The sequence below is a fragment of the Muscardinus avellanarius genome (assembly GCF_963383645.1).
Source record: "Muscardinus avellanarius genome assembly, chromosome: 4".
Lineage (NCBI taxonomy): Eukaryota > Metazoa > Chordata > Mammalia > Rodentia > Gliridae > Muscardinus > Muscardinus avellanarius.
The window spans coordinates 122,304,707-122,327,395 of record NC_137789.1 but is presented as its reverse complement, the minus strand read 5'-3'; the positions used below and the strand labels follow the sequence as shown (position 1 = coordinate 122,327,395).

Here is a 22,689-nt window from a genome sequence, read left to right as displayed (position 1 = left end):
TAAAGGAAAATTAGTTTTCGTATCAAGTGCTCTTCCAAACTCTATTTTTATATGTAAAGTAAGCTTGTATTCTTTTAAAGAAATAAGAACTTTCTAAAAAAGAGCTACCTCTTGTCATTGAAAAAGCTATCTCTTGTCATTGAAAGCTGAATAGCTTTACTATTATTGTTTCTGATATTAGTTATTTGGATTCTGTTAAGAAAGTCAACAGACTGGTTGCTTTGTAACCTACCATTTCCCCCTGAGATGATAATTACCCCCACTTTAATGAGTGGAGGGCCTAGGAGCAAGGAGATAATAGAAAATTTACTTTATCGCATATTCTATTTAAATATGTTACAATAATACACGGTAAGAAAAATAATTGAATTTAATAGGAATGATTGATATAAGTCCTTAAACACAGAGTACCACGGCCCTTTAGAGATTCTTTTCAATGATATCGATGATTTCATGGTACACTTGATGATAAACATCTAACCCAAACAAAAAGTCTATATGATTGTAGGAAGAAATAGTTTTGTGGTAAATGAGGTTGGTGATTTCAGAAAGCAAAATTTTAATATCTTCTGGGTCCGCCAACAGGTCACTTCCACCATTCCAAGTTGCTGTTGTCACATTCATAGCTGTCACATTGTATAATGGAGATGTTGTCTAAAGATAAATGAGTTTAAAAGAAGGTTTCACAGAAAATGATATATTAGAAATTTCTAATTGTTAACTTATCAAATAGTAAATTTAAATATTTTGAGATGTTTAATCTAATGAATTCAACTTGATAGGTCTATGGAAGTACAAAGTATAAAATACTAGGTAATATAAGATTCACTTAGAAATAAATACAACAAATAAAACTAGATGTTTGTTCTAATTAAAAGGATTAAAACATTAAAGAGATAATTTCAGTAATGCTTATAAAGCATGAACATATTTTAATCAAATTTTCTGTGACCATATTACTGTCAACATGTTTATTAATTAATTATAAATATTGACAGCCAAGTTCAACTCTGAACTCACTGAATTTGATCTTCAAAGTTTACTTCAGGCTTTTACATATTAGCAGACTATATCAGGTCTGGAGTTTAGCTGAAGCAAAAAATATTTGGTAGAAAAGCATAAATTTAGAAGTCAGACTTGTGTACTAATATTTCAGGAATTTTACCATGTTCTCATAAGCTTCTAAGTCCTAATTAGTATATGTCTTTGTCCTATCTTCCTAAACAGAATAACTGCATAGTCAAGAAATATATTATGGCTTTTATTTCATTTTAGCCAAGTACAGAGCTATACATATTACAAACACAATATTTTTCTTCTTAAGTGATGACAAATTCTTCTTCTGCCTGTCAACTTCTCTAAGTTTATATGGGTTATTTGTTGCTGAAATACGTAGAAACATAGAAAAACTGCTTTCATTGGATGAGACAATATAAATAAAAACCAACATGATTATCATCTGCTGAACCAAGCAGGAAGGAAGGTGGTGCATATATAATTATGTACCTGATTAAAATGAACCAAGTTCAGAACGGGACTGCCCCAGTCAAAGGCTTTCATATGATTAGAATGTAGAAGCTAAAATAGAAAAACAAAAAGTAAGACCATATTTATGTGTTCATTACAGTGGCAGAAGACCAAATTGGGTATGCACTGCATGTGTGTCCTCTTTGTACTGGGTCTCCTGGTGTTTATGCTGTGGCTTCTTTGCTTTTTGCTTCCTCTGGATAGAGGAAATGAAAGGAGTGAGAGGTGGGAGGCAGAGGAATCAAAAGACTCATCTATCATCTTCACACAAATGTGCATGTCCCTAAAGCCCTTTACTATCCAAAGGGGGCTGTGTGTTTGGGGTAACATTGGACTTCCTCAGAAATCCTCAGCTTCCAACAGAGGTCAAGAATGAGTGTCTTACACTGGGATTAAGATGATGTCTCCCTAAATAAACTTGCCACCTACAAGAGGACTCAAGAGTGTCCCAGAAGCAATCTCTTGCTTCACCTCTTAGCACTCCCAGCCTCACCACTACTATTTGCTTTAAGTCTATTAGATTTAATTTTATTATGCCCATTTTACCCCCGAATATGTTTTTTCATCACCAGAAGGTCAGACTCTTGGGTTATCCTGTGACTATGGATGTCTAGACCTAATGAGGCGCTGTGTATTCCTTCTTCTAAATCCTCCCAGTTCTCTTCAAACCCTAATGCTGTGTTATCTAAAATTTCATTATCAACTCTATATCTTAAAAGTCTTCTCTGACAGGCCCCTTCACCTTCTTATTCTATTGACAATCTAATTTTCCTTGAGATCTCTTCTTCCCTGTAGTGCTTTCAAGTGGTTTTACTTTTTTCTTCCATATACCTGGGATCGCTGGGCCTGGAGGTCAGGTTAATCTCTTTTCTCATTATTCTTTCTTCCAAACAATTCTCACTTTGTCCTCCCTAAAAAATTTCCTATAAATTCTGAAATGCTCATATAATTCAATAACATTAACCACTATTATTTTTGCAGTTCTATTTTTTATTAACCCCACATTGTTCTGTCTGTGTGGTCCTCCTTGCTGGTTCGTTCTCTCTCTCTCTCTCTCTCTCTCTCTCTCTCTCTCTCTCTCTCTCTCTCTCTCTCTCTCTCTCTCTCAAAGTTTCTGCTTTGAATTTTAGTGATTTGGTTCTTCCAACAACTTCCCCTCTCAGTTCTTTGAGCTCTTCTCTTTACTGATTTTGTACTCCATCTATGGCAACCATTTACCCTATGACCAATTATGAACCTTTTCATTACTACAATCCCTCCATAATCTAATTTTTATTCATACTGTTTTCTGGACATTACTTACTAATCCTCTCCAGCATATCAACTTCAAAAATTCTTCAACTCCACCAAGATCTTGTATCCATTAACCCTTCCAATCTTTTATATCATATTCTCTTAAAGTACTTTCTATCCTCCAAATCCAGCTGAAATTTCACATCTAATACTTAAAATTTTTACTTGCATTTACTCAACACTTTTCCATATCTTTTGTATCATCCTACTTGTCTCATAAAAACAAACCAGAAAAATTAAATTCTCTACCCATTATATGATATATATTGAGGCTTTTAAAAAGTAAAAGAAAAACTCAAATTTATGCATACTGAAGTCACTTAAAATTTCCGATTACATACCTCATGTAGACCATTCGTTTTGCCTAGGAATCATCTCATAATGCCCTAGTCCATTTCCTTACCCACTCTTCAGGGCAATTGTATCATACCTTGTCTTCTCTACACTGGGTTTCTACCTTCTTTTCTATCCAGACTCTAGTTTTTTATTTTAATAAAAACTAAAGCAAACATAAAATAGCTGAGTTCATAAAAGTTTACTATCTCAACATATTTAACAGCAAATGAACACATATTATTTCTGTTAGTTAAAAACTTACATATTTCTTATGTACTTTATACAATTCTTCTAGAATTCCACCCCTTTATCTCCTACTTCTTTTTCTAGCAGTCTATTTAGTTAATATAAAAACATATCGTTAATTATCTCTTATATCGAAAGGTAGATAGAGTCAACTCTTTTCCCACCACAGCTCTTGACAAATATTTTTATTTATATTTACTTTATGAGATTCCACTGAGGGATTTTCATTACTTCTACTTAATCTCCTTAATCATTGTTTTAAAAAGTATAGTAAAATACACAAAGTAAAATTTACAATTTTAACTATTTAAAGCAATTTGTATTAATACACTTTATTGGCGCATTGTAATTATACATCGTAATGAGGTTCCAAGTGATAGAAACATACATGCACACAGCACTTGGTGTGTTTTCCTCTGGATTCCACCCCACTCCCCCCTTTTCCCTATATATTATGGATATTGGTATTGATAACTTCATATATGTACATAGCATCATTTTAAATGTTTCCTTCATCAACTCTCCTTTTTCCTCTCCCCAGTTTCCTCCCCAAACCCCTTGCATTATTCTAGTTGTCTCTCTCCTTATGTGTCTGAAGTTCCTTTAATGCCATTTTATCAAATATTTGTACAACCACCATGCCATCATTTCTTAAGTCCATGCTACTCAATCTTACATCTTCATCTGGCAGTGTGCTAGGGACAGATCATATTAGCAAGGGCCATTTATGGTTATCTTTTGTCAGTTCTGAATATGATGGCACCATATTGGTTCGTTGGAATAAGCCACCGTGAGAACACTTCCACCACAAAGCATACCAAGTGTTACAATGCAACCCTTATCTATTCACTCCTACTAAGTAAGCCAAATATCAAATATTGACCAGCACACACTGCTTATATCCTTTCACCAAAACTGGCCAAGATTATTATTATTTTTTTTTTTTTGTGGTACTGGGGTTCCTGGAAGCCCTTCTGCCTCTGGGCTACACTCTAAATTCTAGACTTCTATAAATAGTTGTTTATTCAAATTCATCCTTTGGATGTCTAAAACTTAACGTCTCCAAAACAGAACATCTTACATTCCTCAAACCCCATTTCACCAACAGATTTCCCTTAACCCATTAATGGCAATTTTATATTTTCATCACTTAAGTCAAAAACTTTGGAGTCATCCAAGATTTTTTCTTCTCTTCTACCCCTGAATCTTATCAGCTGTGTGTTTATGACACATGGACAGATACTCAGAATTCAACCAATTTTACACCTCTGCTGCCAACTTATATCAATCTAAGACATCATCATTTCTTCTTTGGACTACTGAAATAATTTCCTAATTTTGACATCGCTTCCACCCTTGTCCCACTACAATGTGCTCAACATAGCAGCAAAGTTCTCCTGTAAATGCCATACCATGTCACCTCCCACATCAAAAATCCACTTCATACATAGTGAATACCAAAGTTCTTACAATGGCATATGGATTTCTGATTCCCTATTACTTGTCTACTCCCTCTTTTTACTACTATTCCCTTACTTCACTTGTATTTGATTCTTAAGTGTGAGTCTCAGAAATGTTCCTGGTAAGGGTTTTGCATTGGCTACTCCCTCCATCTGGAATGCTCACCCCCCATGCTACAATCTGAATGTTTAGATCCTCCCCAGATTCATGTGGTGAAATCTTAACCACCAAGGCAATGGTATTAGCGGGGGTGGGGGCTGAGGGGTTGAGGGGGCGCCGGTGGGCTTTTAGGAAGTTGATTAGGTGATGAGGGAAGAATCTTTGTAAATGGGATTAGTGCCCTTATAAAAATAGGCCCAAGGAAATTATTTTGTTCCTTCCACTAAGTTAAAAAACAGCAAGCGAGTGCCATCTATGACTAAGAAAGCACCCTCACCAGACACTGAATCTGCCAGTGCCCTCATCTTGCACTTCCCAGGCTTTGGAACTGTAAGAAATGTTCTGCTGTAGCCGGACGTGGTGGCGCACACTTGTAATCCCAGCATTCGGGAGGCTGAGACCTGGAGGATCGCGGTTCGCGGACAGCCTCAGCTACTTAGTGAGGCTCTCTGCAACTCAGTGAGACCCGGTTTCAAAATAAAGAATAAAAAAATAGGGCAGGGGGTGTAACTCGGAGGTCAAATGGCCCTTGGTCCCATCCCCAGACCCGCAAAAAAAAAAAAAAAAAATGTTCTGCTGTGAAAAAGCTATCCAATTTATGATGGGTTTTTGTTGTTGTTTTGTTTTTGGTGTGGTACTGGGGATGAAACCCAGGGGCTTTCTACCTCTGGGCTACACTCCCAGATCTATTTTATTTTATTTTATTTTTGCAGGTCTGGGGATGAAACCCAGGGGCATTTGACCTCTAGGCTACACCACCTGCCCTATTTTTTATTTATTTTGAAACCAGGTCTCACTGAGTTGCAGAGGGCCTCAGTAAGTAGCTGAGGCTGTGCACGAACCGCGATCCTCCGGTCTCAGCCTCCCGAATGATGGGATTACAAGCATGCGCTACCATGCCTGGTTCCAGATCTATTTTATATATTGTTTTTATTTGTAAACAGGGTCTCACTAAGTTACTGAGAGCCTCACTAAGTAGCTGAGGCTGGCTTTGAACCTGTGAGATGCTCCTGTCTCAGCCTCCCAAGAGCTGTGATTACAAGCATGCACCACCACACCCGGCCAATTTATGATGTTTTATTAAAGCAGCTTAAATAGACTAAGAATCTCAGATGTCCACATTGCTAATTCCCTTACCTCCTTCAAATTGTTTCAAAAATGTCACCATCTAACTGAGGCCTATGCATCTAACTTCTCTATTAAAAGGTATGACTAACATACCTAACTCCTTTTCCCATTCTTCCCCCTGCCTCATTTTTCCATAGCTTCTTTTCTCTTCTAACATATTATAGTAATTTATTTATTTCCTAGCTTCCTGTTTACTTTCTATATGTGTGTGACAATAATACAAGCTTAAGGAATACAGGAAGTGTTGGAGATATAGCTCTGTGGTAGAGTGCTTGCCTATCATGGTGAGGTCCTAGCTTTGATACCTAGCACAAGAGAAAAAGTCAAGCTTTTGTTTTGTTCACTTGTATATCTCATGAGCATGGAACAATATAGGGCACATGGTAGGTGCTTGATAAATACTATTATCATGAACGAATAAATATAAGGTTGCTTAGATTTCTCTGATGTATTATCAGGAATCGACCAAATTTAAAGATAAGTTACAATAAGTATTTTAATAATTGATATCAAAACAATTACTTTGTAAATGTAGACATTTTATAAATGAGGAAGTTTTATCTAATATCTTGATACTAATAACTTAATGATACTAGTGTTTAACATTAGTCATCATTATTCTATTCAATTCTTAAAATGGCTTTGTTAGGTTAGAGAATCATTCCATTATGAAAAGTTGGGAACTGATTCAGAAAGATTAAATGAGCAGCTTGATGTTATGCTGCCAGAAAAGTTCAAAGAAAGGATTTACTGTTTGGTCTTTTGTTCTTAGGAAAGTGCTCTTTTTAGCACACTATCCTGGCTTTCAACATTGAGATTACATTCACTCTGGATTTTTCTCTTTATCGGTATCAGTCATTGAACAAATATTAGTTGAGTATCTACTATAAGCCAAGAACCGTTGGTCTTGGAAATACAACAGTGAACAAAACCTACTCATGATTCTCAAGCAACACCATTCAACAAAAAGGAAAGTGTTTCAGATGAGGCATCAGGAAAACTGTGTTCTAGTCTTAGCTTTGAATCCTGAAGCAAGTCAAACAAAAGGGGTGGGATTATCCTTAGTCGATTCAAACATTTTCTCATTTGTAAGACATAGATAATTATATTGTTCTATCATTGCTTAAGTTCAGAGTATCTAATAGAGTATGACATCAATATGTTTTGTAAAGTACAGAGACTTATACAAATATGTAATAATTTCATTTTATCATTTTCAGTTTGTCATTGCATTGCAATGGCATAATCTCTAAAATGATAAGTAACCCATAAGTAGTATAAATTAGTTTGTACTGACATGCACTTTAACCCTCATACCTGACTCCAGTGGAGCATATTTTGAACAGATGTTCCTTCTGGATTTTGTGAAAAATACACATCCAATCGACTCTGGGGGGATACAAAGCATCTTTATATTTAGTTCAATCAAAAAAGCATCATTTTGATATTTAATAAATAAAATTATATATTTCAAGAAAGTTATAAGGCAGTTTTTAATAAATAATTTCAATTAATCAAATCACATATAATTATTCAAATGTGTTTATTAAATTGAGATTTTTTAACTAGTATAGAAACTATGATTGGATTTCTAAGTTATTTGATCCATCATAACTCCAATGAAAACAATTAGAACTGATGAACTACACACACACACACACACACACACACACACACACACACACCTTTTGAAAGCATTAAGAAGTGGACAAAAATGGATGAGAATACTGGCATGGTGGGGCATTCCTACAATTCCAGTACTTGGGAGGCTGAGACAAGATAATCATAGCATCAAGACCAGCCCCAGCAATTTAGAGAGACTCTCAGCAACCTAGCAAGACACTGTTTTCAAACAAAAATTGAAAAAGAGATGGGGGTATAGCTCAGAGATAGAATGCCTCTGGGTTCATTCCCCAGTAAAGCACTCGCACACACACACACACACACACACACACACACACACACACACACTGAACAAAATAAAAAGAAATTAACAGGATGAATTGAAAACAAAGGTTAAAACACCACAAAAACACCAAAAGACAAGGAAAGCACTGAAGACACTTTGTGCTTAAGTTTATTTGCCAGTCCCAGGAAATTTGAAGTTGTATTTAGAGAACTTAGATAAAAAAATAAATATCAATGCCCAAACTGGTTGAACTTTGACAGGGGTTGCCAAAGTTAAGATATTTGGAAAAGAAATATGCACCATGATAAAATGGGGTCCCAAATACTACAGTATCCAAAGTAAAGCTGAATGAGAGGTGTGAGCTTATATTGCCTATGTTAGTCCCTGGGAACCTCAGTTTAGCAAATTAGACATATAGTGGTCCAGATCTCAGAGTGACCTCAAATGCCTTGGATAGGTAAACCATGTTCATGTTCACAAGAAAAATAAAAGGTATGTCTTATTAATCAAATTACAAAAAAGAATAAGCAAAAAAGAAAATAAATGATTAGGGAGAACCTCACAAATATTTCAGATGTTACTGAATGTGAATTATAAAACAATTACGCTTTACAGAAACTAAAAGGCAACCAATGCAGGATAAGAACATTGACAAAAGAAAATCATGAGAAGAAAACCTGTGTCAATTCCAACTTTGATCCTGAGGGCATTTTCCAAAGGAAAATGAGTGACAGACTTACTGAACAGAAGTGACAAAAATCAGTAAGTCTGACTGCTACCGAGTTGGATTTTAGGCAGCAGGTCACTAAGGTAAGTATTCCTGAATTGGAAAGAACTCAACAGAATCAGACTGACCTCAACAAGCCTAAAAAGAAACCCGGACACTTCTTGAGGGAAGGGTAACTATTATGATTTAAATATTCGTTCCCTTCCAAACTCATGATGAAATTTGGTGGCCATGTGTGTAATATTTGGAGGTCTCACTTTGAGAAGTGACAGGATCATAAGGGCTCTGCCCTCATAGGTGGATTCTACCATTATAAAAGGGAGAGGGCAGCCCCTCCCAATTTGCTTCAGAAGGCCAGGTGTCAGTGCCTTAATCTTGGAATTCCTGGCCTCCAAAACTGTGAGGCAATAAATTTCTTTTCATTATAAGTTACCCAGTGTCAGGTATTCTGTTATATCAGCCTGAAACAGACTAAGACAGCAACTTAACCAGGAGAATGCAGCAAATCACTCACAATGCCCCGCATGCAATAAAAATGCATGCGCCACATAATGAAAACATAACCAACAGGAAAGATATAACACAAGCAATGGAAGCAGATGCAGCAATTATTCACACACTGGAATTGGGGAAGACTTTTCAATAAGCATGATTAGCATGTTGAAGTATTAAAATAAGTTGAAATGGTTAAAAAAAAAAGCTGGATATTTCAGCAGAAAATGGGAATGTACAGTAGTCCACCATTATCTGTGAGGGATATGATCCAAGACCTCAATGTGGTTGACTAAAACCACAGATAGTACCAAACCTTATATAACTCTATTATAATATATATATATATTATAGATAGATAAATGGATATAGATAGATGTAGATACATAGAAAGACCATAATTTATGGATAATTTATATTTGTATATAATATATAGTACATATTTAATTCAATCATCGTATTTAACTTATAAATTAGGTACAGTAAGAGATTAGCAATAATAACTAATAATAATATGAAATAATTATAATGATACACTATAATAAAACTTATGTGGCCTGGCATGGTGATGATTGCTTAGAGTAGTATTTGGAAGGCTGAGACAAGAGGATCACAGGTTCAAGGCCAGCCTCAGCAATTTAGCTGGGCTCTCAGTAAGACCCTGTTTCCAAATAAGAAATAAAATTGTGCTGGGAGTATGTGGTCTCTAATGCTCTGTCTCTCGCAAAATATCTTAATTCCTTATTGTATTATAGCAATATTTTCAAACAGCAATTGACCACAGGGCACTGAAACCATGAAAAGCAAAGACATAGATAAGGGAGGGCTACCATATTTTATTTTATAATTAAATAGACATTCTAGAAATGGGAAAGACAATTGGTTTTCCACCCTGAGTAACACTGGGCTGGTCCCACTCACTATCCTCTTACAAATGGACAGATTCTCTTTTGGTTTTTCACACTGGCTCTAGGAAAGACATTCCAAGCCAGCTCCAGCTTCTTTATTTTCTTCACAGACCTTGACAGGCTTAAGAGGACTCATTCAAGATTAACTGTACTGTCACTTCCACTGTTTATACTCTATGTGTGATATTTCCCACTTCTAGTTTTCTATACTCCAGATAATTTAGGACATGGCTCTACAATGTTATCAACTTCTGTCCCAGAATGAATTCCCATGAACTTGAAGGCTTCGAAGCCAGAGCATAAGCTTCCCAATAATTCACAGGGAAAGAGTTCTCAGAGACACAATATAATTACTAAAAATGCAGCACTGGCCAAATATAGTACTCAACATGCAGAATAAATGGATTTGGTAAACAAAAATTAAAATTATGATTCTTTCAAGATTTTCATAGTAAGTGCATAAAAATGGACAGAAAATTGTGAGAGAGAACGGCTATAAAATCGGATCTGCTTACCTTCTATGGCAGAAAGTATATTTTTAACACCTCTACTGGTGGGGGGAGGCAAGAACTGACTTCATGTATTATACTGTAAAATTTTTCTTTCATTTTCCTATAATTATCTTTATATCTCTCTGAGAATGGGGTAAGACCTTGAGGTCAAATAAAATTAATATGTCCTTGTGGCATAAACATATATTTGAGAACTAATAGAATACCTGTTTCTTTGAATGTATAAATTGGTTCTCACTGAAAATCTCTTAAAAGGCCAATCACCATCCAAATGCCACAATTGTGTCTGCCAAATTTGGATTTTTTTTTTTTTTTTTTTTTTGGTGGTACTGGGGTTTCTGGAAACCCTTCTACTGGGCTACACTCCCAGACCTATTTTCTATTTTATTTGGAAACAGGGTTCTCTTAAGCCGGCGAAGCTGGCTTCGAACCAGCACAATCCTCCTGTCTCTGCCTCCCAAGCGCGGGGATTACAAGCGTGCGCCAACACGTCCGGTTGGAGTTTGAATTTAATGTGATAAAAATCTGAGAATAAATTTCTACATTTTCAAGAGAATGTACACACAACCAGCCCAAATGGTATTGATAATAGTACTTTTAGCACCATAACAATTTACCAGTCCAGGGGTGTGGATGGATGCTAGAAACTTAAAGATAATTGACAGGCACACCTATTTTAATTATGAAATAATCATCAAGGAAGAGGAGGACTGTTTGGAAACAGGATATAAGAAGAAGAGTTATGGGAATCAGGTGAATAGAAGAGGGCCTAAATATAAAAGTCTGGGGTAACTAACACCCTATAGCAAAAGCTCCTAAGGACATGGATCACAGCACCCACCTTCTAGTCTTTACTGAGAATAAGACAAATACAGAAGCAAAGGAATCCCGGCATGCAAATGAGTTGCATAATGTTGTGCTCATAAAATCAAATATGCTAAGAATCTAGCTACTCATATATATATATATATATATATATATATATATATATATATAGATTAATCATAAGATAATAAACATGAGGCATAATATAAACACTCAAGCTGCTTTCCAATATGGCAAAATACATTTTAAATACAACTTGCTCTCACCGTATTCAGGTTCTTTGCGTCATATCCAAATATCATAAACAAGGTGTCCAAACAAATTTTATCAAAAATTGGTAATGGACACAGCCTTGAACCAACAAATCTGTTAAATGAGGTTTTGGGTAAGAAGTCTTGGTTGCCAGTAAAAGCCTGTAAAATAAATGTATTTCATTCACATTTGGAAGACCACAATAGGCAATTAAGAAAATACAGGGAGAGTTTTCTATGTATGCAGCAAAATAAATGATCTTACAGTAGTTTAAAAAATTAAAGGCATGGAAACACAGTATAAATACGGCTTTTCCACTGGGTTTCCTCTCACAATGACATATTTACAGGTAATAAAAATATGTAATATTTTATTCATTTGTATAAATGATGTCAAGAATCCAGTATAAACAAAACTAATGATCTCAGTTCATACATGAAACTATGCAAAAATAGTCAAGAATTCTTATTTCAAAAGCACAGAATTATTGTCACTTTGAGTTAACAACTACACAAAAGAAGGATAGAATATACCTTGATTACTGACTTCAATTTATCTGCCATATTAACTAAAGGAGATTTTGTGTACTTAGTAGAAAACACTGGTGCTAAGGCAAAAAATATTTTGATTCTTTCAGCTATCTGTGGCATCGTGGAAAATGTTATGAAAGCTGAAAGAAAATATGATACAAATTAATAAATTATTCTTAAGCAATTACTAGCATGTAAAAAAGTCATTGCAGAGAATGAGTTTAAAAATAATCACTGAACAATCAAGTAACTCATTCTTAATTCAATTGCCAAAAATTATGTACAAATATATATACATGTATTTTGTGGCACTGGGGATAAAATTCAGAGATATTCTACCTCTAAGCTACACATACAGTCTTTTTTATTTTTTATTTTGAAACAAGGTCTTGCTAGATTGCTGAGAGCTTGCTAAATTGTTGAGGCTGATTTAGAACCTGAGATCCTCCTGCCTCAGCCACCCAAATATTGGGGTTACAAGAGTCAGCCACCATGTCCAGCTCATCAAATATTTTTGATTACTCATCATGTGGCATTATATTGATTACAATATAATGTTGATAATTAGGATTTTAGAAATATTATAAATATGAAAATAGTACAACAGACTTATAGCACATTTGTTTAAAATGAGAAATAAAATTAAATCAAAATCAGAAATACTGAGCATTCGCATAACTGGCAATGATGAAAATGAGATAAGTAAAATTTTCACATAGATAAGTCCTATACTTTGGGTAAAATTGTTTTAATATATATTCTAAATATACTTTAAAAGTTCTTGATTTCTTACATAGAAGATACTAAGCACTGGTTTATATGTTATTGAATGCTTTAAGTCATTAATAGGAATATAGCACTCATCTTTCTTGGCATACCAATAGTGGCCCCCTGTGAATGGCCTACATAAAATATTTCTTCTTGTCCAGTTTGTTTCACAATAAAATCAATGGAAGCTGGAAGGTCATATTTAGCCATCTCATCAAAACTACAAAAGAAAAAAGAAAATAAAAATAGCCCTTGCTACTAATGTTATACTAACATTTGAAGATAACAAATGTTATATTTATTTATTGACACTCAAAGAACAGATCTTTGGGTGTCACTAAGAAGTTATACATAATGTACATACTAAATGAGACTTCTATTTTGGTGGTGAACCATGAGTCAAGGAAATAAAACCACAAAAAGTCTTATAAAGAAAATGTTGGTATATTTTATATATATATATATATATGTATACGTATATATACACGTATACATATATATAAATTTTTTTTGGTGGTACTGGGGGTAGAACCCAGAGGCTTTCTACCTCTGGGCTATACTTATAGACCTATTTTATATTTTATTTGGAAACAGGGTCTCACTGAGTTGCTGAGAGCCTCACTAAGTAGCTGAGGCTGGCTTCGAACCTGTGCGATGCTCCTGTCTCAGCCTCCCAAGGGCGGGGATTACAAGCGTTTGCCACCACGCCCGGCCTATGTTGGTATATTATAAATACAGTAGGCTGGACTAAACACATGAGTTGTCAATTGGAAGAGTAGCTAAAGCAAGGGTGGGGCTATTCATTAAGGTGCTAAGTAGGAAATAAGGTTACTGCTGAAATAGGAGAAACTAGCTTAATATCAAATACACATTTTACTTTTCAAGCTAAAATTTGCATAACTTTGTATGGTCTATTGAAACTCCTGAATTGAGAAAAGAGACCTTTATTTTATTTTATTCCACTCAAAAAGGGAATAAAATGTTCAATATACTTATAAAATAAAATGAAAGATTACTTCATTTTATTTGTACCTGAAAGCCCAGAACTCCTTGGAATTCACTTTTAGGTATACATGTTTCCTGGACCAGGTAGTTCCTCTGCTGTTCCCCATCCACACATCGTAACCAGCATCTGCGAGAATGAAGCCCAGGCTGTTGTTGGGAAGGTTGGAAATCCAGCTGTTGGCAGATGTAAGCAAACCATGTTGCAAATATACAACCAGCCTCTGAGCTGGGGGTGAAATACAGAAAATTTCTTTTTAAACTGTGTAGTACCTACAGAAAAATCTCTTATCTGAAATTCAAATCTTTAATATATAACCGTTTGGAGATATTAAGGTTTATGTAAATGCAGTGTGCTCCTAATATTTAATTCTATTGCATGGCAGAGCTGTTTAATATAGTTCATTAATAGATTTTCTCTCAACTAACCAAGGAACAATTAGGTCATGTACCATTTAAAAATGTAAATTTGGGGGATAGAAAACATCAAATATCTAATAGTAACTTGGGCACTTCTACATATTTTATATAACATACTACATGAATTTTTATATGACTTTCTGGTTTTTGCATTTCATAAAACTATTTTATGATCACATTTTTCACAAGTATATTTGATGTCATAATCGTTATCATTATCACCACTATCTTAGTCACCTGAGTTCCCACAGCCTTAGTCTGTACTTCCAATGTTTTCTGAAAAATAAAACCTTTTGAATCATATAATTTTGTCTTAAGGAAGTCCTCACAGTGGTGGAGGAGAGAGCTAAATTCACACTGACAAAATGACACAGAGGTACAAAAGACCAACTCCCTTGCTTCAAGCTTAGATCAACTCTGATGTATTTCATGTTCTCTATCACTCCAAGTCACCAAGATGAAGCTAGACCTCAGTTGAGGCCTAGCTACATCCATGCTTTACCCTGTCCTCTGTTTTCCCCATCTCCTACTCCTCCTTCTTCCTCCTTCTTCCTCCTCCTCCTCTTCTTTCTCTTCCTCCTCCTCCTCCTCCCTCTCCTTCCCCTTCTCCTTCTTCTATTCCCTTAAAAAAATCATGTACACCCTCATCCTTATCACAGGTCCTGTTTCTCAGGATCTCAACCTAAGATTTACCGCCGTAAGCTATTAAAGAAGTACAAAATTAAGGATGGAATTGTGGAGCTGGCTTACTCCTGGATGGCTGGCAGTAAGGATTACATCACTGATTGTAGCTGAATTGAACCTTGCATGTTGTAGCAACAGTACAACATACAAGTAATAGGGTTAGACTATTCAGCTGCAAGGAGCTGGAGTAAGATCCAGAAAAGGGAGGATTGGCTTTTACAATCGTCTGACTGTCAAGAAGTATAGTGGAAGTATAATTAAAAATGTGTGTGGGTGTGAGTGGCTGTTACTGAGTACCAGTGGTGTTTTAAAGAGAGAAAGGAAGAGTTCAGAGCAGACAATCACCAGTTCAAGGCCAAGTGTGAAGGTCAGGAGGCTAACCTGAGGAAGTCCTCACAGTGGTGGAGGAGAGAGCTAAATTCACACTGACAAAATGACACAGAGGTACAAAAGACCAACTCCCTTGCTTCAAGCTTAGATCAACTCTGATGTATTTCATGTTCTCTATCACTCCAAGTCACCAAGATGAAGCTAGACCTCAGTTGAGGCCTGACTTCCTCAGGTCAGCATCTAACCTTCCTTGTGTCCTACAGCCACAGGGGAACTGAGTTGAAAATCTGGGCCAGGACCCAGTTGTAAGAACAGCAGAACTTCAAGGAGGTTGAGTTCTCAGCACTGAGTAGAACTCACGCCATGCTCTGAGCTATGATAGGGCAGAAGTGGGATCCTGAGACTTGAGATGAGGGGATTAGGGAAGAACTATCAGAAACTTGAATCCCAGATTTTCTGAACTCCCTGGATCCACAGAAGTGACCTGCTCCCTGGGGCCTCTTTCACTATTTCTGTGCTTTAATGCCTGTGGACCAGACAACAACTATGATCTGATCAGATCTAATAAGCCCTGGGGATGAGGGGCTGGTTTATCCCACCACCAGGCAAGCCAGGTGGGAGGGAGAGGAATCTAGAATGGATGGTGGAGGAGGCCATTCATGAGACCTCGTTGTGTTTTTCATAAGGGTTCATCACTGCTCTTTTCTCTGTAGCAATCTCTTTCTGCCAAATGGGAATTGCCTCACCCAAGACATGCTTACCTCCTCCTCCTATCTTTAATTGAATATTACCTGAATTATTAGTGTTTGTCTTCCCATAAGGAATTCTATATAGGCCAAGGATATAACCATCTTCAGTTACAATATTATACTCTTCATCAGGGTAGCCCCAGTAAGAAATAAGTTGGCTCTGGATAAAGTAAAAGCAAACCTTTTAGCATAAAATTGTCAACCAGTTAAGTTTAAATAGTTTGCCACTTCAAATTCATTATGTAATAATGAATCTTAATATTCTCTCTCAACCTCAGGCCTATATGCTTTTATTCTCATTAACCCGCTGATTTAAATTTTAGCTAATATATATAGAATACCTTCTAAGCACCAGTCTTTAAATACTAGAAATTCTAGGATAAATAAAATAGGATAAATTTTATCTGCTCCCAAAAAGATATTTCAAGAACTCTCCACTAATTGTTCTTCTTTTGTAGGAATGCTGGAAGAAGAGTTTCCCCCCCAGCATGAGAATTTAGTTAGAGAAGCCTTCTCCCCTATTAGGATTAAGAAAGTAGGATATAAAATAAGATATTAGTATATAGAGCTAAGATATAGAAGTAAGGTAGGATTGGAAGCAGAATGAAGATCTGTAAGCCAAGCTGTCCAGGTTGCAGGATTCAAGGACCAGGGTAGGGGACCCGCCAGGTCAAAGATTCTAATCTCCAGTTTGTCAGAAAAGGTCTCTGTCCTCCCCGTGCTGCCCCCCACAGCTGCAAGCAACATGGGCCCCATCCCCATATCTCTGAGCCAGGTCAGCCCTCCCCCTCCGGCCTGGGGAACAAGGCCATGCTAATCTGCTCTCCAGGCAGATTCCTCAGCGCAGAGATAAGCCTGGCCCAGTCAAGGTGGGTGGGAAAGGCAGCCCTAGGGAACTGAACACATACCATATGGGAGATAAGCAGTCTTTAGCATGCTCTGATGTGTGTAACCATTCCCTCCTGGGGCTATAAATTCAGACCTTGGAGTGAACTCTGGGTCTAACCTTGACCATTTAGTGTCTTGGTCTCGACCTCTGGCTAGCCGGGATAGAGCTGCAGCACAATAAACCTCGCTTGCATTTTACATCTCTTGTGAGTCCTTTGTTATTTGGGTTGGTGGGCAATTCTTGGACCCTTCACTTTCTAACTGCCAGTAAGTCATTCATACCTTTACTTCCCCACCCATGCACAATTCTAAAATAAATGTCTATCCATTAATGGTTTCATGTCTACATCTAACCTTGTATTTTAAATTTGCATATATGTGAATATACAGGAGAGAATTTGCATGTCCTCTAAGAAGGTATCAGTATACTCATATATTTATATTTTCATCAAAGAGATTAAGGCTGTAGGGGAAACTGTAAAACTATAGAAAAGTAGATGAAAAACTTTTAATTGGCCCATATCAAAATACACAAATGCAAAGATATGCATTTGACTATAAATCTACTAATTTAAAGACTCCAAAATATAAAGTGAAGCATTTGTTGTTATTTCAGCAGTTTAGATTTATTTCCTAACAACTTACAATATTCATATTTGCTTCAGGGTTCAGAGATCTTTGATTTCGAAAGACACCATGAGTACTTCCAGTAAGAAGGATGACATATATCATCATGAAAAGGTATGACATTTGGGACCTATATATACAAAAGAGATATTTATACTAAAATATAAAGTATGCTTAAACTTGTAGCAAATAAGCTGGGTGTGGTGGCTTATGTCTTTAATCACAATACCTGGGAAGTTGAGGGAGGAGGGTTGCTGTTTTGAGGCCAGCCTCAATAATTTAGTAAGACTTTGTTTCAAAATAAAAATAAAATAGGGCTGGAGGTGTAGCTTGAAGGTAGAATTCGAAGAATAGGATTCTGGGTTCAATCCCAAGAATAGAAAAAAAAACTGTAGCAAATAATATCATTCATAAAATTGCAGCAAATAATTATGTAGAATAGGAAGTATTATTTTCACAATAAAATACATTGTGCTTGGTGCAACAGGTAACCATTATTGCTGTAGGTCACTTGCCATAACTTTCCATCCATGCTAGCCACCCTGTGAAATACTACTCTGTGGTCCAGTTACTGATTTTTTTTTTTTTTAAGGGAAACTTTCATAAGGCAATCAAAAATAAAAGTTAGACATAAAATTTAGTTTTGTACCAGACCACTTAAATTTAGATAGCTAAAATTGCAAGCAATGTTTTTAAAAAGCATCTGATTTTTAATATTATTACCCAGTTAACAAAAACATTTAAATGCAACATGAAGGTATCAAATGTCTGTATTCTGTCGGGTGTGGTCGTGCACACCTGTAATCCCAGCATTTGGGAGGTGAGACAAGAGGATTGCAGCTTCAGCACCAGCCTCAGCAACCTAATGAGGTGCTTGGCAACTTAGCAAGGCCAAATGTTTTCAGAAAAAAAATAAAGATGTAGGGCTGGGTTTACATTACAGCTTGGAGGTAGAATGCTCCTGGGTTTAATCTCCCGCACCAAAGGGGGGAGGGAGTCTGTATTATTAATAACACTAATCTAAAACTACAATATAATTTCTTAAAAGATGAATTGGGAATGATTTTTCTTTAGCTTCTTCCATTAAGTTGACTACAGATTGAAAACATGCAACAATGAATAATATTACACCATACCTCTCTGTCCTAAGATTGATTTAGGTGTTCAATGTATATGTCTTCAAAGTAGTCAGACACTATTTCTTTTAGCAAAAGTTGCTAAACAGAATCATAGGAAATATTCTTAAAAATATTATACTGAAAAACAAAATAAAATTAGAACATCATGGAACACTGTTTTTAATAATTTTCCAGCTGACTATTCTACTAGGTTTCTTTCCTTTTTTTTTTTTTTTTTTTTGGTGGTACTGGGGTTCCTGGAAGCCCTTCTAACTCTGGCTACACTCCCAGACGTATTTTTTATTTAGAAACAGGGTCACTTCTTTTGAGAGCAAAGAATTCGAAACCCAACCAAACTGCAGAAAGATTTGCAATTTGTCACTGGAATAATTATTTTATTGATACCATTGCTAAGGTTTGAAATGTCTCTGTTTAATCTCTAAAGCAATGTTCCCTGCGGAGATCAGAGATAAATGAGAGAGATGACTTTCTTTTGTAAAGTCATTAAAAAGTGATCATAAAAGAGGAGGGCAGGGGAGAAGAATGGGCAAAATGCACCTGGAACAGATTAATTTCCAAAAATTGATTTCCTTAATGCTACTGCTGGCTGCCATTTAGAAAGTCTTTTTTTTTTTTTTTTTTTTTTGGTGGTACTGGGGTTTCTGGAAGCCCTTCTACTTCTGGGCTACACTCCCAGACCTATTTTTTTATATTTTTATTTGGAAACAGGGTCTCTTAAGCCAGCAAGGCTGGCTTCAAACTGCGCGATCCTCCTGTCTTCGCCTCCCAAGAGCGGGGATTACAAGCGTGTGCCACTACGCCCGGCTTAGAAAGTCTTTTTTTTACCTACAGGAACCTCCTTTGGGGACTGCTGCTTGGATGCCATGCTATCTCCCCCTACATGAGAATCAATCAGGTTTTTGTTTGAAGACTTCCTATTTGGACAGCTATTTCCTGATGACATTCATTTCCATATTTTACATATCTACTTGAAACTATTTCTTAAATATATTCTTTAAGTACAGCCAGATTCTACTAATATCACTAACTGATTTTCTTATAGTTTTCAATTTACTTTATTTTATTTATTTATTATTTTTTGCGGTACTGGGGATGAAACCCAGGGGCATTATACCTCCAAGCTACACCCCCAGCCCTAATTTTTAGTCTTTTTTTTATATATATTTGAAACAGGGTCTCAGTTACAAAGGGCCTCACTAAGTAGCTGACTGTCCATGAACCACAATCCTCCAGTCTCCACCTCCCGAATGCTGGGATTACAAGCGTGCATCACTATACCCGGCCAATTAATTTTAGTATAGTGAAAATGTCCACCTCTTTTTCTCCCTAAAGGTCTTTCACACATCTGAAAATAACCTTCATGTTCCTTCAGGTCTTTTCTAGGCGAGGACTCTCTATCATCTTTACCAAATAATTTCAAGCTGGCTTAACATCCTAATCACTTTTCTTTGGAATGGTACCAGTTTCCAAATGATTTTAAAATCTGGAACCCAAGGTTACTGAACATGGATTAGAGTTGATGCATTATAGCTCCTTAATTATAGATTAGGTTCATAGATACTTCTTATCTTGGCAGCTCTATTATACTGTTAACTCATAATGAGCTTAGTGTTAACTAAAATCCTAAGCACACTTTCCCTGATTCTCTAAAATTATTTTATAGGCATAAATTTAAGACTGAATATCTTCAGCCAATTTTCTTTGGATTAAATTGTCTTATGGACAGATAGCCTATTGAAATATTTTAAATTTTTGATCGTAATCACTTAATATGGGGCTATTCATCTTGGTTTAATGCCAACTATACACTGTTAAAATAGATCATCAGTGGTTATTCACATTAGCAATACCAGTTAAATGAGGACAGATTGAACTGAACATGATAGTTATTCTTTCCTGGCTAGAAAGATGCAACAACTTATTTATTTTTAATTATTAATAGTAATATAATATTTTATATTATTATAGCCATGTTATACTATTAAAATAGCATTCTATGAGAAAGAGTAATTACTACTGTAACCATCCAACAAAATTACCATCCAACCTATCTTGTTTAAGTATTATCCTCAATAGTCTTGTATCCCTTCTAGGCAAACAGAGGGCCTTCATAGTCTCTGAGAATTCTAATTTTGATTCTAGTTGTCAAGGATACTGTGTTGGATATGACAATGTTTCTACCCTGTGGACACTTAAATTCTAGCAGGAGAAAGATAAATAAATAAATGAGCAAATAAAAAAGCAAGATAATTTTGAAAAGTGATTGTGATAACGATTGTTTTAACTGAGTTAATGGCAGAGGAAGCCACTGGTTGGCTCTTTAAGATCAAGTAGTAAAAGAATACCACTTTTAGATAATTTTTAAGTTGAATTTGATAAGGAGGCCTTGCAAAGATCAGGAATAGAAAAAAGTTTAGGAAAAAGGATAAACCTGGTGACTAGGAAGAGTACATCTTAGAGCAAGAAGCTGCCACAGCTATTTTGCAACCTAAAGTTTCTTTAGGTGGCCTTGTCATTCAAACACCTCTCTGTGCTATTGGTCAACCATGAACCCACTACCAAATAGCAGTAGCTCTGGACTAAAATGAAAACCATTCTGAAGGTTGGGTGCAATAAGAAATCACAAGCCATTAAGGCTGTCTCTATGCTATGACCATAACAATCCTAAATTCTGGATAACTGACTTTAAAAAGTAGGCTGTAAGCCAGGCATGAATGATGGCTAAACCCTGTAATTCTAGTACTTAGGAAGCTGAGCTAGGAGAATCATGGTTCAAAGCCAGCTTCAGAAACCTAGCTAGGCTCCCAGGGATTTAGCGAGACCCCATTATCAAATAAAAAATAAAATAAAATAGGGCTAGGGGTGCAGCTCAGAGTAGAATGTCCCTGGGTTTAATTCCCAGCAAACACACACACACACACACACACACACACACACACACACACACACTTTTGATCATAAGAAGAAAGGAAAAGAGAGTGAGGATTAATATAAATTTCAAACACAAATCAAAGAGACATGCTCTGTACTTAGAAAGCAGAACAAACACAATTTTCTTTAGTGTGTGTGTGTGGTGCTGGGGATTGAACCCCAGGACATTCTAGCTACACCCCCCAGCCCAGCCCTATTTTTTTATTCTTTATTTTTTTGAAACAGGGTCTCACTAAATTGCAGAGGGCCTCACTAAGTAACTGAGGCTGGCCGAGAGCCCCTGATCCTCCTGTGTGCGATCCTCCTGTGTCAGCCTCCCAAGTACTGGGATTACAAGAGTGTACCACCACGCCCAGTTCAAACACAGATTTTCTACTGCTATGGACACATAGACAATCTGAAGATTTGTTGAGGTAGGACAAAGTAATTCAGTTTAGCTACAGCACAAGATATATGAAGATACCAATATAAGACAGAAACTTAGGCTGGGGAAATACTATTGACTACTTGATATGCCATTTTAATGCCGTGGAACCGAATTCTTTATCACAGGCTTGCACCCAGCTCTCATTGAGAGCTATGCAAGTTTTTGAGGACAACAGTGACTGATCTAGAAGCTGGGTGTAGAGGAGGAAAAGCAGTTAGAAAGCTACTGTACTAATCCAGGTAAGGACTAAAGATTGCTTGAGCTCAAGTAATGAATTCATTTGCTGACAATTATGTTTCAAAATGATAATATCCTACATTTTCAAGAGTACAATTTTTAAAAAGTTCCCAGTTTCTTTGATATATCGCTGGTGGCAATGTAATTTAGAAAATTTTCTGCTGTACCATTTGATAGGATTG

The 22,689-nt window shown here is 36.2% G+C and overlaps 1 protein-coding gene across 1 annotated transcript; it reads right to left on the bottom strand.

Annotated features, from left to right (window-relative positions):
- Positions 1-420: 420 nt before the first annotated feature.
- LIPJ (lipase family member J) lies at positions 421-17,878 on the bottom strand (the record flags this gene model as incomplete). The annotated part of the gene is made up of 9 exons (XM_080694825.1): positions 421-654; positions 1,507-1,578; positions 7,468-7,539; positions 11,790-11,936; positions 12,309-12,445; positions 13,184-13,293; positions 14,106-14,304; positions 16,301-16,418; positions 17,792-17,878. 9 exons carry the CDS (start codon positions 17,876-17,878, stop codon positions 421-423), a joined length of 1,176 nt encoding a protein of 391 aa, XP_080550951.1.
- Between the last annotated feature and the right edge of the window lie 4,811 nt (positions 17,879-22,689).